This window comes from Mercenaria mercenaria, chromosome 13 (assembly GCF_021730395.1).
Source record: "Mercenaria mercenaria strain notata chromosome 13, MADL_Memer_1, whole genome shotgun sequence".
Taxonomy (NCBI): Eukaryota; Metazoa; Mollusca; class Bivalvia; order Venerida; family Veneridae; genus Mercenaria; species Mercenaria mercenaria.
Window position 1 is genome coordinate 45181838 of NC_069373.1, and position 13498 is coordinate 45195335.

Consider the following 13498-nt stretch of genomic DNA (forward strand, 5'->3'; position numbering starts at 1 on the left):
TAACATGTGATAAAAAGAATATTACATTTGTGACTTTCCACATTGAGTTTATTAAACTCGTTGAATAAAATTCATAAAATGCTCGGTAGAGCCTCGCATTTTATCATTTTATTCAACTCGTTTAATAAATTCAATATGAAAAGACACTCATGTAATATCCTCTATTTACTATACATATACTGTTGATATTATCCAAACAACCAACCTGAAGGAAGTATATCACTTCTTGCGCAGCGATATGATATTAACGCTGCATAAGTCAAGCAAAATAAATGCTAAAAAGGGTAAAAACGGTAGTTATCGGCGTTGCACAATAATACAGTGTGTTTGTCACGTTCAGGACCACAATGACACAGACCTTTTGATCTTGGGAAGAATAACTTTCAAGGTTTTTTAATTATTTAAAATAATTGAACTTTTTAATTCTATCAACCATTTGACAGTTTCACTTGAAATAAAATTTGTACAAAACTGGAAAGAAACAATTAATTGACTATATGCAGGGACTTAGTCTCGACAGATGTCCTGACAGATATGTTCTACATGTAGTACTGTGGAAAGAATTTAGCATGAACTTTTGAAGTTTGGTGAATCAAGCGCCATTCGTTTAAGTAAACGGAAAGGTAATTTTATTAATTTAAAACAGAAGTATAATATGACATTAAGCAAGCGCCTAGACTATCTCCTATATTTTTCTGTTATGCGTTTTCTTATCATATCGTTATCATAACTATGTGATCTTTTTGATTTATCAGAAAAACTGTAAGAATAGATTGGCCTTTGACACTTGTAGAGTTCCATTAACGCAGTGAACCCTTAATAACAAACAAAGTATTAATAGTATTCTTCTTACACTATTTCGGCATCCTTTGGGTTTTACGAATAGACAAGTGCGCGTTTAGCAACAACTGCGACCGAGGAATTCCAAACTGACTAGAACGGGAATACGTTATCACTGTGAAATTACCGAGTATTATCACGGATCTACAACCTTAAAAGAATTTTGAAATATACTTAATTGAGTAAATTTAATTATCATCTATCTAGTGACTACATTTACATTGACCTACGCATTAAGGTACACTCATCAGTATTATCATTTATCAGTATTCATTGATAAAGGGGTAAATTGTGTATTCAGATGGACTGAAGTATATGGACAATAGTCGCTGCATTTTATTTATATATGACAATGGAAATTTTCTACCTTAAAGTTATGGTGATAGCAGTTCTCTATACATGGACAGTAGAGGTATACTTTTTACTTATTGCCTAAATACCTTCATAAGCATTTGCTGGTGAACACTGCAGGACTTCAACGCGACTCGAAATGTACTTATCGCTGTTTTTATTTCATTTTCTCTACCTTAAACGTGAATATTGCAAATTGACCAGATTTACATTATACTGAAGTTCTGTATTTTCTGCTATAACAGTGTGAATATTAAAAGTGTTACATTGATCATTTACTAGGTGTTCAGGAATGTTCATGAGCTATATTCTGTTATGAATATTTTGTTTAATAATAGACAGAGGTTAGATCTAAACATAATTGACATTTCACGATGTGTCCGAATATTCATTGTATATATTAAGTATATTTACGCTGTCTAGCTTATAACGACCTAAGCTTTAATGTATAAACCCAATTCCATAATCATGATATCAAATGATCATAATTGTATGACAAAGTTAAGTTTCTTTTCAGATACGTATTTTGGAATGATGTTATAACTAAATATGTCTCCCACCACACAGTGTTGTGGGAGACATATTGATTTACTCCTGTCTGTGTGTGTGTCAGTCAGTCAGTCAGTCAGTCAGTCTGTCTGTCACAAATTTTGTCCGCACTCTAAGTCAAACATTTCTTATCCGATCTTCACCAAACTTGAACAAAATAATAACTAGCCAAATCGGCCCAGGCACTTTGGAATTATGGCCCTTGCAACTTGATAATCAAAGCAGTGAAAGTCTGATAAGGCAGTTGAGTTATAATCAAAGTACTGAAAGTCTGATAAGGCAGTTGAGTGATAATCAAAGCACTGAAAGTCTAATAAGACAGTACAACTGGGAGACATGCGCTTGTCTCAAAAGCAGCTCTAGTTACTATTAAGTTTTGTTGATTATTATAACAGAGTCAGACGATGGCAAATCAACTGTGCAGTCAGCAGGGCTCAACGGAGGATGCTGATTGCGATAACTACGACTGTAAGGAACTTTTTGTACATAATTTACATGTACCATTCACATACGTTCCTTCACAAATTTTTTTTTTTTCCATTTTTAGTTGGTATTTTGATTTTTCTTTTTATGTCGTAGTTCTTCATTTTTCAGGTAATTTAAAGCTTCATTTAATTAACATGAAAGAAAATATTCAAGTATATACATCTTGTTTGCACTATGCTTTAATTAAAAAAAGAAATTTGAAACACTCGCGAATAAAGGTACCGAATTTATATTTCAGTAGATACATTTTTACCAAGTAAATGGACTGGAAACTTCACTTGTACTGATGACGACATGGAAACTAAATTCGTGCTCAACGTCACAAGTTCTTCTTCAACTATTGGTCTACAAGGCAACATGTATTTCGACGGAGAAAATATATATATGGTGGGATCATTTGCATCTTTTTTCAAAATGTTTGCTATGCAGAGTGATGCAATTATTAAAAACCAGATCGCAAATCGTTACTTTAGTAAAGTGGAACTGAACGGGAAGGTCCAAAGCTCAGTTTTTATTGAAGGCGCAATCATATTCCAAACGGATTCAGGAAAGGATACATGTCCGATGGAATTAAGAAGGCAAACAGGTTAGTGTAACCTTGACATCTCGAAGCTAAATAAATAGACACTTGTTTCAAAGTATAGATTTTGTTCCCTATTCTAGATCTTAAAAACCAAACATAGCCGTGTATCCTATCTATTTGCTCATGCAACAAACATATTTATGAAAAAAGCTTGAACATTTGAGCAGACTGTAGCATAAGTTTCAATATGCATTTGATTGTAGCTACAGTATGGTGCAATGGACATGGTTTTTGTCAGAGATATGGACGAAACAAAGAGGAATATGTTTGTTGTTGTGATCAAAGTAAGTTAAATTTATTTAGTTATTTTAAGGAAACAGTGCAATTTTGTTAATATGAACTTATATAAAGACTACATAAATAGTTATTGCTTACATTGTGTATATATGTTTACATTACCGAAACTTATTTTCCTTAGAAAAATTTAATTTAGAGGTTTTGGTTTTGTCGTTCAATGCTAGTGTGATACATTTAGACATTAACGTTTAATGTTATTTGATCCTATTTCAGGGCATACAGGAAACTATTGTGAGGTTGAAAAAGTAACCACTGCACCAATAACTACCACAAGAAATATTGTTCCGTGTTACCCTGTAAACAATTGTACGTCTCATTACTATTGTGGATCTCGTGGACAGAAAATTTGCGAGGCGGGTTGGACGGGATTCCACTGTAACATTCGTATAGCGGATGGTCCTGCAGATTGTGATGTATTTGATCGTATGTGATATTAATGCCTTAACATTCGTTTTACTTTGACTGAATAGTAGCTTTCGTCTTAGATTTCCTAAACACGCCTGAGACTCAGTGTTGTGTTGTATTCCTTTGGATCATGGAGTTCATTGAAATTTGGTATAACTGTGTTGAGCTTAAGCCGGTGGTAGGAGGGTAGGGGGAGGGGGCGGTGTGAAGAGTGTTGCACATTTTATTACCCTCCGTGAATAGAATCAATAGAACCTGTGGTTAACAGTATAACTAATACTTACACTGAACCTCTTAAAGCATTGAACTCTTGATTACCACATTTTTATTTGCCAGTTACTGTAACAAATGAAGTAGTTTGTACGTCAAAATAAATAATTACCCGAGATAACAAATGTAAGCGAATTGTTAAGAGAAATATGTTTTTAATGAAGTCAATTTACTACAAACAGTCCTGTATCAATGTCATATTTATCAAAACTGAAGTCTCCTTTCTGTATTTTTAGAGGAAGACTTTATACCAAGTAAATGGATAGGCAACTACACATGTAATGATGACGGAAAACTGGTAAATTTTACACTAAACATAACACGATCCAATTCCAGTATAGGAACCGTTGGAAATATTCTCATTGACAACACGAGTATAGCAGTGGTTGGTTCATTTGCCTCATTCTTTAAGACTTTTACCCTTCAAAGTCAAGATTTGGTTGCTGGTGAGATTTTCAAACGAAATTGGACATCATCTGTTGAGCTGAATGGAATATTGCGCACGTCTCTGTATATTTCGGGAAAAATTATTTTCTCTCAGGGAGTTGGTACTTATACATGTAATGCGGAATTACGCAGAAAGGCAGGTAACAGTATTGCATTGTTTTATCATTAAACTTTAAAATATTCACTGCTTCCATGGTAACCTGTAATTATAAATACATATAAGAAGGGTAAAAGTATGCAAGTTTAACATTAAACAATCCAAGATTATATTAGTTGCCTATGTATATGTTGAAATTGTGACATCGACTAAGTTAGTCTTGACCACTCTATGTGTACGTAAACTAAATTCACATTTTTGTATATAACATAGTTTTAGAAATTTAGTTACTCTGGCACGTGCATGTTTTCAGTATACATTGACTGGTGCAGTGTACATGGATCCTGCTACAGAATTGGCCATAAAAGGAACCAGTTTTCATGTTGTTGTGATCCAGGTAATGTTAACTTTTGCTGTTTGATTCACATCAAATTATTTTGGTTTACAGTCAGCAAAACATCGTCCTACTGTCTCTCTTTACCATCCTTCAAATAATCTGAATAGGCGACTGCAGTTTTGTTGTTAATTCTGCTAACTTCATACGTCCCGTTCAGCTACTGTGGTACTTTGAGTGTTTCAAGCATTACTACACTTTTACTCAATCACCAGATATTCTACAATCAAATTTGCAGATGTAGATGCTATGACGTTATGTTGTAAATATCAGAGGTTTCAGATGGTTTGATTGTTTTGAGGTCGTAATGCAATTGCAGCTACATGTATAATGATTTGATTATTTAACGTATTAGTAAAAAGGTGATTGTAATATTAGCGTATTAATTGTTTGTAAAAGAAATAATAACTTCACGGTAGGAGAACCGAAGACGATAGCCGATGGGTTTACACGATAGTGAGATGTTATGTCGGAAGGTGTTAGCAAAAAGATATGATTTTTCAGAGTTTATGTTTATATTCATATTTCATCATTGCTGTTATCTGAACAGTATTGAAGGAGAATGGAGAGATACCAGTGTTTTGTAATTAAATATCAAATCTTGATAACTCCATGGCCAGGGGCCCATTTTACAAAATTATTCAGGACATTTAACCTTAGGTAAAAGTTCCATTACTAAAACCCTTTAGAATCAAGAGTAGAACAATATTACAATAGTTATGTCAAACATAGAATCAATGACACACTTTTTAGACAAAAAATAAATATGCGTTGCATATATCCATACTCATATCATCTTATCACCTTGCATTTCAGTTAAAACCAGACCTAAGTTATTAGATGAAAATTCAACGAAAATGTATCATTATTAAAATTCAAAAATGGCAATACTTTCACGACAAATTATACATACGCACAGTCGTCTTAACGTGCAACATTAAACTTTGTAACTGTCGTCATTGTGAAGTGTAAGTAGTTTCATGGAAGAAGTTATCACAAGATGTGATGAACGACAGACGAACAGACGGACAAACAAGTCAAAAAGAATGTATTCACCCCTGAAGACATGATTAGACTTAGATGTATTTTGATGGTGTGTAGATTCCTGAATGGATTAGTTAACCTTTCACAAACATTATGACATACGTGTTTTAGATATACGAAGCCTGTTAACGGTTTTTATAGTTAATGTCAACTTATTTGATTCATTCAGTGTCATTTTAAAATATTTCAACGAATGAATACCAAATGCATTAAATACAGAACATAGTGTTAACAGGTTGAGTCTTGCATTTAAAAGTATATATCTATATCATGACTTTTCAGTGTTTTTAACAAAATGCCACAGAGATATATGTTTTTAGCTCACCTGTCACATAGTGACAAGGTGAGCTTTTGTGATCACCCTTTGTCCGTCGTCCGTCGAGAGTCCGTCCGCCCGTGCGTGCGTCCGTGCGTCCGTCAACAATTTCTTGTCTGCACGATAGTGGTTTCATTTATGATTTTATTTTAACCAAACTTGCACATTACTTGTATCACCATAAGATCTCGGTTCCTTTCTTGAACTGGCCAGATCCCATTATGGGTTCCAGAGTTATGGCCCCTGAAAGGGCCAAAATTAGCTATTTTGACATTGTCTGCACAATAGCAGCTTTATTTATGATTTGATTTTTACTAAACTGGCACACAACTTGTATCACCATAAGATCTTGGGTCCTTTCTTGAACTGGTCAGATTCCATTATGGGTTCCAGAGTTATGGCCCCTGAAAGGGCCAAAATTAGCTATTTTGACCTTGTCTGCACAATAGCAGCTTCATTTATGATTTGATTTTAACCAAACTTGCACACAACTTGTATCACACTAAGATCTTGGTTCCTTTCTTGAACTGGCCAGATTTCATCATGGGTTCCAGAGTTATGGCCCCTGAAAGGGCCAGAATTGGCTAATTTGACCTTGTCTGCACAATAGCAGCTTCATTTATGATTTGAATTTAATCAAACTTGCACAAAACTTGTGTCACCATAAGATCTTGATTCCTTAGTTGAACCGGCCAGATCCCATAATGGGTTCCAGAGTTATGGCCCCTGAAAGGGCCACAATTAGCTATTTTGACCTTGTCTGCACCATAGCAACTTCATTTATGACTCGATTTTAACCAAACTTGCACATAACTTGTATCACCGCAAGATCATAGATCCTTTCTTTAACTGGCCAGATTTCTTCATTGGTTCCAGAGTTATGACCCCTTAAGAGTCAAAAATTGGCTATTTTGGCTTTTGCAGCCATATAGAGACTTCATTTATGGTTTTATTTGATACAAACTTTCAAAATAACTTCAACAACAATAATTCTTGGATTCCATGACAAATCAGATCCAAGCGTAGGTTCAGAGTTATTTTATATCTGATTACCTCCCCTGATTGTAATCAAAATGGATTTATATCAGTAAGTACTTATAGGACTTATTTGAAATTTCATTATTGTCATTAGTTGGACTGAGCCAATCAGGGTAGATAACTATGGACTGATTTTATGTCAAATTACCTCCCTTTATTTCAAATTAAAATGGGTATATCTCCGTAACTAATGAAGATACTGATCTGAAATTTCATTTATGGCAGATCCTTCTTTTGTTCACTTACAATAATTTTTTTTTAATTACTTTCCTTTAACGTTACTATAAATAGCTTATATTTAGTAACTTTTTTTATTATTGGCTGTAGGGAAAAACCGAGACCACTTTTCTGTGGTACAACATGGATGGTACCTCCAATTTTTACGTGTATTTTGACATATCTGTACCTTGTAAGATTTTTTTTTATTTTTGGTTAAATTTCTTCCCTTTGTTGTTACTGTCCTTTGGATTTAGATATTTTTTCTGAGGACCTTCTTGTCCTCAAGTGCAATGATAACAGGTGAGCGATATAGGGCCATCATGGCCCTCTTGTTATACTATTTATGTCGGAAACACTATCTTATAGATGTATTACATTTCAGTTTCAAGCATTGAGTAAAATTATATCATATTTTTCTTGATAGAAAATTGTAATGAATAACGAAAAAAAAAAGAACTTGTATTGATGTGCTACTGTTGTATATATCTCTGCAAAGAGTGCGTTTATCAGGGTTTAGTATAACATTACGTTTAAGTAATCCACAGAAAGGTATGTAATAAATTGATACGTGTAGTATTTTGTAAACCACTAAGAATTGCTTCAGTACAATTTTATATGAAACGAATTACCTTTTTTTTCAAAGGATTCAGTGGAAATACTTGCCAAGTTTCTACATTTGGTAGCACAGCATCGACTACTTCTTCCACAGAACCTGATGTTGAGGAAACATCAAAAATACCTACAGAAACTATGGTTGAAACAACAACAGCGTTATCTAAGGTTCATACAGAAACAACAATTGAAAAGTCTGCTTCAATATTACCTGAAACATCAGCAACACCGAAGACCATGTCAACTACAAAACGTAAGACGTGTGTATTGCCAAATATATACCAACTCTATTTTCGCTGTTTTTGTTCAGTAGCCTTTTATTGACTCGCGAGCAATTTATACTGTACCTCAACTGTTTTAGACGCTCATATTTTGTCCATCTATGTTACATTAAGCAGCGTTACTTCAACTATATGTCTTCAGATGTATGTATCAATACACTCAACAATGTCGTAATTTATAATGAAGATATAGGGGCGCCGTGGTCGGTTGTTTAGGTTGTTTAATGTCACTGACTTTAAATCATTTACTTCTGACCGCAGTGGATTCGAAACATTGCTCAGAGTATACAATTCTTTCAAATGAAGAAGCTTTCCATCTGGCTTGCGCAAGGGCTGTGGTTCTTCCCAGGTGCCCGTTTGTACAAATTGCAGCTGCTTCCATTAGGCCTATGAAATGTGTCGGTTAGACGTTAAACACACACACACACACACACACGCACACACACAGACAGAAAGAGAAACTTTAGAAATGTTGCCATAAAATGCAAAATCGATAAAACGAGAGTACAAAAGGCTTTTGTATATGCAAGTTAAATTCAAATTGATTTACATTTCTCTTCTAGTAAATGAACGAACTAATTCATTTAAATTTAGTAGACTGGAAATTTGAAATATGACTAATATTAATTCGTACTACCTTTATTTCGAATGGTTTCTAATCTAACAATGAATTTACACATATGTTTTGCATTGTATTCAATTTGATTTTGACAAAAAATATATTTATCATTGCCTTCCCTTGCTACCCTTTACATTGAATATGAATGATATTACTCGGAAGAAGCGTGTATCTAAAATACTTGTTACAGAACAAACATTAACACTTGGCTCTTGAGATTTTTATTTGTATACCTTTCTTACGTTCAAATGAAACATAAATCTGCACGTATAATGGCATATTTGGAAACGTAAACATTAGTTGTTTTCTGAAGGACACGTCTATTTTGTCTTCAGGTTTAAAGCTAGAAGATGTCATCCGTCCGGGTTGCACAAGTAATGGTTGGAATATCACTGTCGATATATCCAAATTACGGCAACTGTATCCAATGGTTACAACGAATCATATATATTTTGGAGACAACTCCTGTCGTGGGCAAGTGATGGGGACAGCATTAACATTCCAGCAAGGGTTTCGTGACTGTTTAACGAGTGAGAGGGTAGGCATTGGTCATTTTAAAAAATACAACATTTCAAAAGTACCAACTAGATTTCGAATTTCATTTCCTTCGTAGGTTGTGGTTTTTTCGTGTAGATTTGTACACTACTCATTGCCTTGAAATAAGATAAAAACTATAGTAACAAGAAACATTTGTCACTGAGGAAAGTATTAAAGCAGGTTTTTCTTTGAAGATCGATCTCATGCCTGATAACTGAATTATTATGCCAATATTGTTATTTATACGACTACGTTTAAATAAGTAAAATTTATTAATATAAAACCACAAATTCCATTCTTTTGCTTTTTAAAGGTATCTGGTGACTCGCTGTTATATGAAAATGACTTGTTCTACGCAATTTATGATCCAATTAATCCATTTATCATACGTCAGCATAAATGGACTTTTACCATTGAATGTGACGTCAGCCGTAATAGATCAACGTCTTCCCACGTCCATCACGACGTCGATGCACACCATGCCTCTGTTACCAGTCATTACGATATAAAAATGGCATTCTTTAAAGATGCAAATTTCATGAATCAGATAGCAGGAAATCCAGTTCATGCAAGCATTGGTGATGATACATACGTAAAAGTATTCACTAGTGCAGCTGATTGGACCGTAAAAATGCGCCTTCATACCTGCTATACAAAACCTACTGATGACGCCGGTGGTAATATGACCTATTTTATTATCAAGAACGGGTATGTTTGAATATTGTTAGCATTTGTAGAAGATTAATTGGGGAAAAGTATTTTTAACGCCATGTGTAAATGCAGTAGAGTTAAATGTAGGGATTCTTATGAACATGTAAGACAAAAACATTTGAGTGGGTAAGCAGATGTATTAAGCAAGCTGACATTCAGTCGGCTGATATGTGTCTCTCTGCTAAGTGAAGTTGTATGTAAGAATATGGAACATGATCACGCGGGTCGCGTTCTTTACACATGCAGCGAGATGTATGAATACTTTTAAAACATAGAGGCATAAACTTGTAATTTTCATTTTATACAAACGTTGAGATTTCAAACTTGTATGGTTGTTAACGTCTATTTCATTCTTTATACTTTAATTGTGGAGTCAAAATTAAGAACATTTAGGTTCATAGTAAAAAAACAAATCTGAAGTTTTCAGTATATCGAGCAATTTGACTAACTTGAGCGGACATATATCATTTATAGAGTTTTCTATACTGTTGCGAAAAACGCCTACTGTACACAACTATTTTTCAGTTTTATTTCTGGCTAGTTTTACCGCTTTTCTGTTTGGATCGTTGTATAATATTTCAGATGCGAGGTAGACAGTAATACCCACATCATATCCCAGTCAACACACGAGACGCGATTTGTGTTCCAAAACTTCGAGTATTCTACAAACAAGGAAGGTCTTAACATCTACTGTAATGCCACGTTTTGTGAAACTAAAGATTATTCTCCAGGATGTGCACAGTCTTGTGTATCACAGGGAACACAAGCTCTTGTTGGAAAATAAATTGTTAATATATATGACTGAATGTGCCTCCATCAATATTAAATTAATATTTGTATATCTATACAAAATTTACGTAAATTGCTGCTTGTTATGTTGTATTAATTGCTAACATGTCTCTTATGTTGTTGAAAAATACAAAATAGAGATCAATTACATGTTTATACCTTTCCAAGTTCAGGCAATTTATTTCCTTGGTAATAATGATATCATATAATACTAAATGTACCTTGAATATATTAATTACGCATAAACTAAACTTAATATATATCACTGAAACTTATAAATTTCATTAAACTAATATACTAATATATCACGAACTTTTTGTATATATAACAAAACATTCTAGGCTAAATTTTATGTCACCTGCCTAGCTGGACAGTGATAGGCGTTTAAAGATTTAGGTCTAATAAATGAAATCTATGTAATGTAAGTTTGCTATAACACCTAACTTAATATCTTTTAACATACTAATAAAACAGAATAGGTGGCAACTCCACAGGTCGCCTAACACGGAAAAATGAAAATGTTGCATTCTTGGTATGATTGAGCCTGTTCATGAGTTATTTTTGAAAACACAACTAAAATGCAGTTGCACTCAAAGTATAAACATGTATGTTTACATAAGACAGACGATGGAGAAGTTCCAATTATGACAAAATATGCAGAAAGAAAGTGGTTTTCTTAAAGCTTTGATTAGGCCTTGATTCAAACTTAAAATAAAGGTGTTTGCTTTCTTAGTTTGGAAATAATGTGACTGGGTTATCAGCATTATTGCTTTACAGTTTAGGAACCAGTCCTTGTTCAAACCATTATATTTTAATTAAATGATTTCAATGGAAAATAAGCAGGGATTTTTACTTTCTTTTTGGGAGTAATTTGTTTATGTAAAAGGTCAAAAACATATCTTAAAAGGTAGTTTATATACAGGACGTACATTCATGCAATATATAAGATATACATGCATACTCAGGGTCTATGAAATTCATAGGCTGCCTAAAGAGATGTAAAACAAATATAAACTATCATAATGTAGCGTTTCTTTCAACTTAAACAACCGGCTATGACTTTGCTTTATTGATCAAGATATTTTCTTGTTTTTATCAGTGCTTGAAATGTATACACATTTGTAACGGATTTCAAGGTAAGTACGTAGTATCTAAATAAGTGAATAGCAACCATTACGATAGATAACACTTTGATAAAGGTCTGATCGATATTGTCATCCGTTTATACACATATCACATGTATCATTGTATTACTGAAACATTTAATCAAAAACACTTGATATATTTAAATTGTTTGAAATTGTGTGAAGCTAATAAATATAAAGAGTACGAGTAGGCCTAAATATCTTGAGGATCGTTATACTTTGAAAGTAGATCTTTTGTACTTTATTGAAAATATATGACTGGAACAGCAGAAGGAAAATGAAAAATCCAGGAATTTACATTTCTTTGATAACACTGTCTCTTATCCAGGTTTGCATATTTCATATGATTGTCTATAGGACTCCCAAATGTAAAAATGGTTACAAATGTGAAAACAGTCACAAAAGTGAAATAATTTAACAACATGTGTAATTTGATGGTAAAAACATAGTAGTACAAACAAATGGGCAAAAACTTCAAAACAAGCTTACACGTTTACTACGTCTAAGTCACTGACGTAAATAGAAAATAAGAAAGAATGTGAAGCCGATATTCGTACAAACGCGAAGCAAGAGAAGTGACCGGATAACGTGACAAAGGTGAATAACAAGTAACAACCCTTTCCGGCTACTTCGGCAAATGTTGTATAATTGCATACATGTACAAGGGGAAGCAGATATTGTAGAAATTCAAGAAGTTCAGTTTTGTACAAACATAAAAAGATATGAAACTACACGTTTACAATAAACCATGCTTGTTGTTCATTGGATTTTGCATAATTTTGTCTCGTTTTTTTTTCATAGCTGAAAAATGTATAGTTTAGCATTTTACACATCGCTTGTATAATTCTTTTGTTGCAATCCGACTGTATAAAGTTCATATGCTTTTTATATTTAAGACATGACACCTTGAAAGTGACCTACCTTTCTTCTCTCATGAACGTCATTAAAACAACATAATAATACAGACATAAAACAGCTATACTACGAAACGGGTAGACAATTGAAGGCCATGACTGAGTAACTGTTTTTTCTCATCTTAATATGCCTGATAGCTATTTTTATTCATTGAATCTTTTTGAGGTTTTAAAAGCAAAGTAAGAATAAACATTTTACATTGTAGAGAAACAGAATATGAAAGAAACTAAGAAAGAACAAGACATAATTATTCAAAATCCAATAAACAACGAAAGTGTTAGAATATAAACGTGTAAGTAACGCCTCGATAGCCTAGTGGTAGAGCGTCCGCTTCGAGTGCGGGAGGTCGTGGGTTCGATCCCCGGCCGCGTCATACCAAAGACGTGAAAAATGGTACCAGTGGCTCCCTTGCTTGGCGCTCAGCATTAAAAGGGCAGAAACTGGCCTCTTCTCTCATACCCTCGTGGCGATGGATTCCATCAGGAATGAGGTGTCGAGAGTGATTAATATAAGTTGTAGAACATCCTTCACAATCGACCTAAAATAAATTATG

The 13498-nt window shown here is 33.8% G+C and overlaps 1 protein-coding gene across 1 annotated transcript; it reads left to right on the plus strand.

Annotated features, from left to right (window-relative positions):
* Positions 1-1114: 1114 nt before the first annotated feature.
* Positions 1115-11031, plus strand: LOC123529972 (uncharacterized). The gene is made up of 11 exons (XM_045310619.2): positions 1115-1252; positions 2136-2208; positions 2465-2812; positions 3013-3093; positions 3320-3529; positions 4018-4368; positions 4639-4722; positions 7980-8201; positions 9184-9386; positions 9699-10093; positions 10679-11031. The coding sequence occupies exons 1-11, from the start codon at positions 1187-1189 to the stop codon at positions 10878-10880; spliced, it is 2235 nt and encodes a 744-aa protein (XP_045166554.2). The 5' UTR covers positions 1115-1186; the 3' UTR covers positions 10881-11031.
* Positions 11032-13498: the final 2467 nt, after the last annotated feature.

What these genes read in the sequence shown, in the direction of transcription:
- LOC123529972 (XM_045310619.2), top strand. Translation starts at nt 1,187, where the DNA reads ATGACAATGGAAATTTTCTACCTTAAAGTTATGGTGATAGCAGTTCTC. An exon ending in TGATTGCGATAACTACGACT is followed by an intron (nt 2,209 to 2,464) that starts GTAAGGAACTTT and finishes TTTATATTTCAG; the next exon opens with TAGATACATTTTTACCAAGT. An exon ending in TATTTTATTATCAAGAACGG is followed by an intron (nt 10,094 to 10,678) that starts GTATGTTTGAAT and finishes ATAATATTTCAG; the next exon opens with ATGCGAGGTAGACAGTAATA.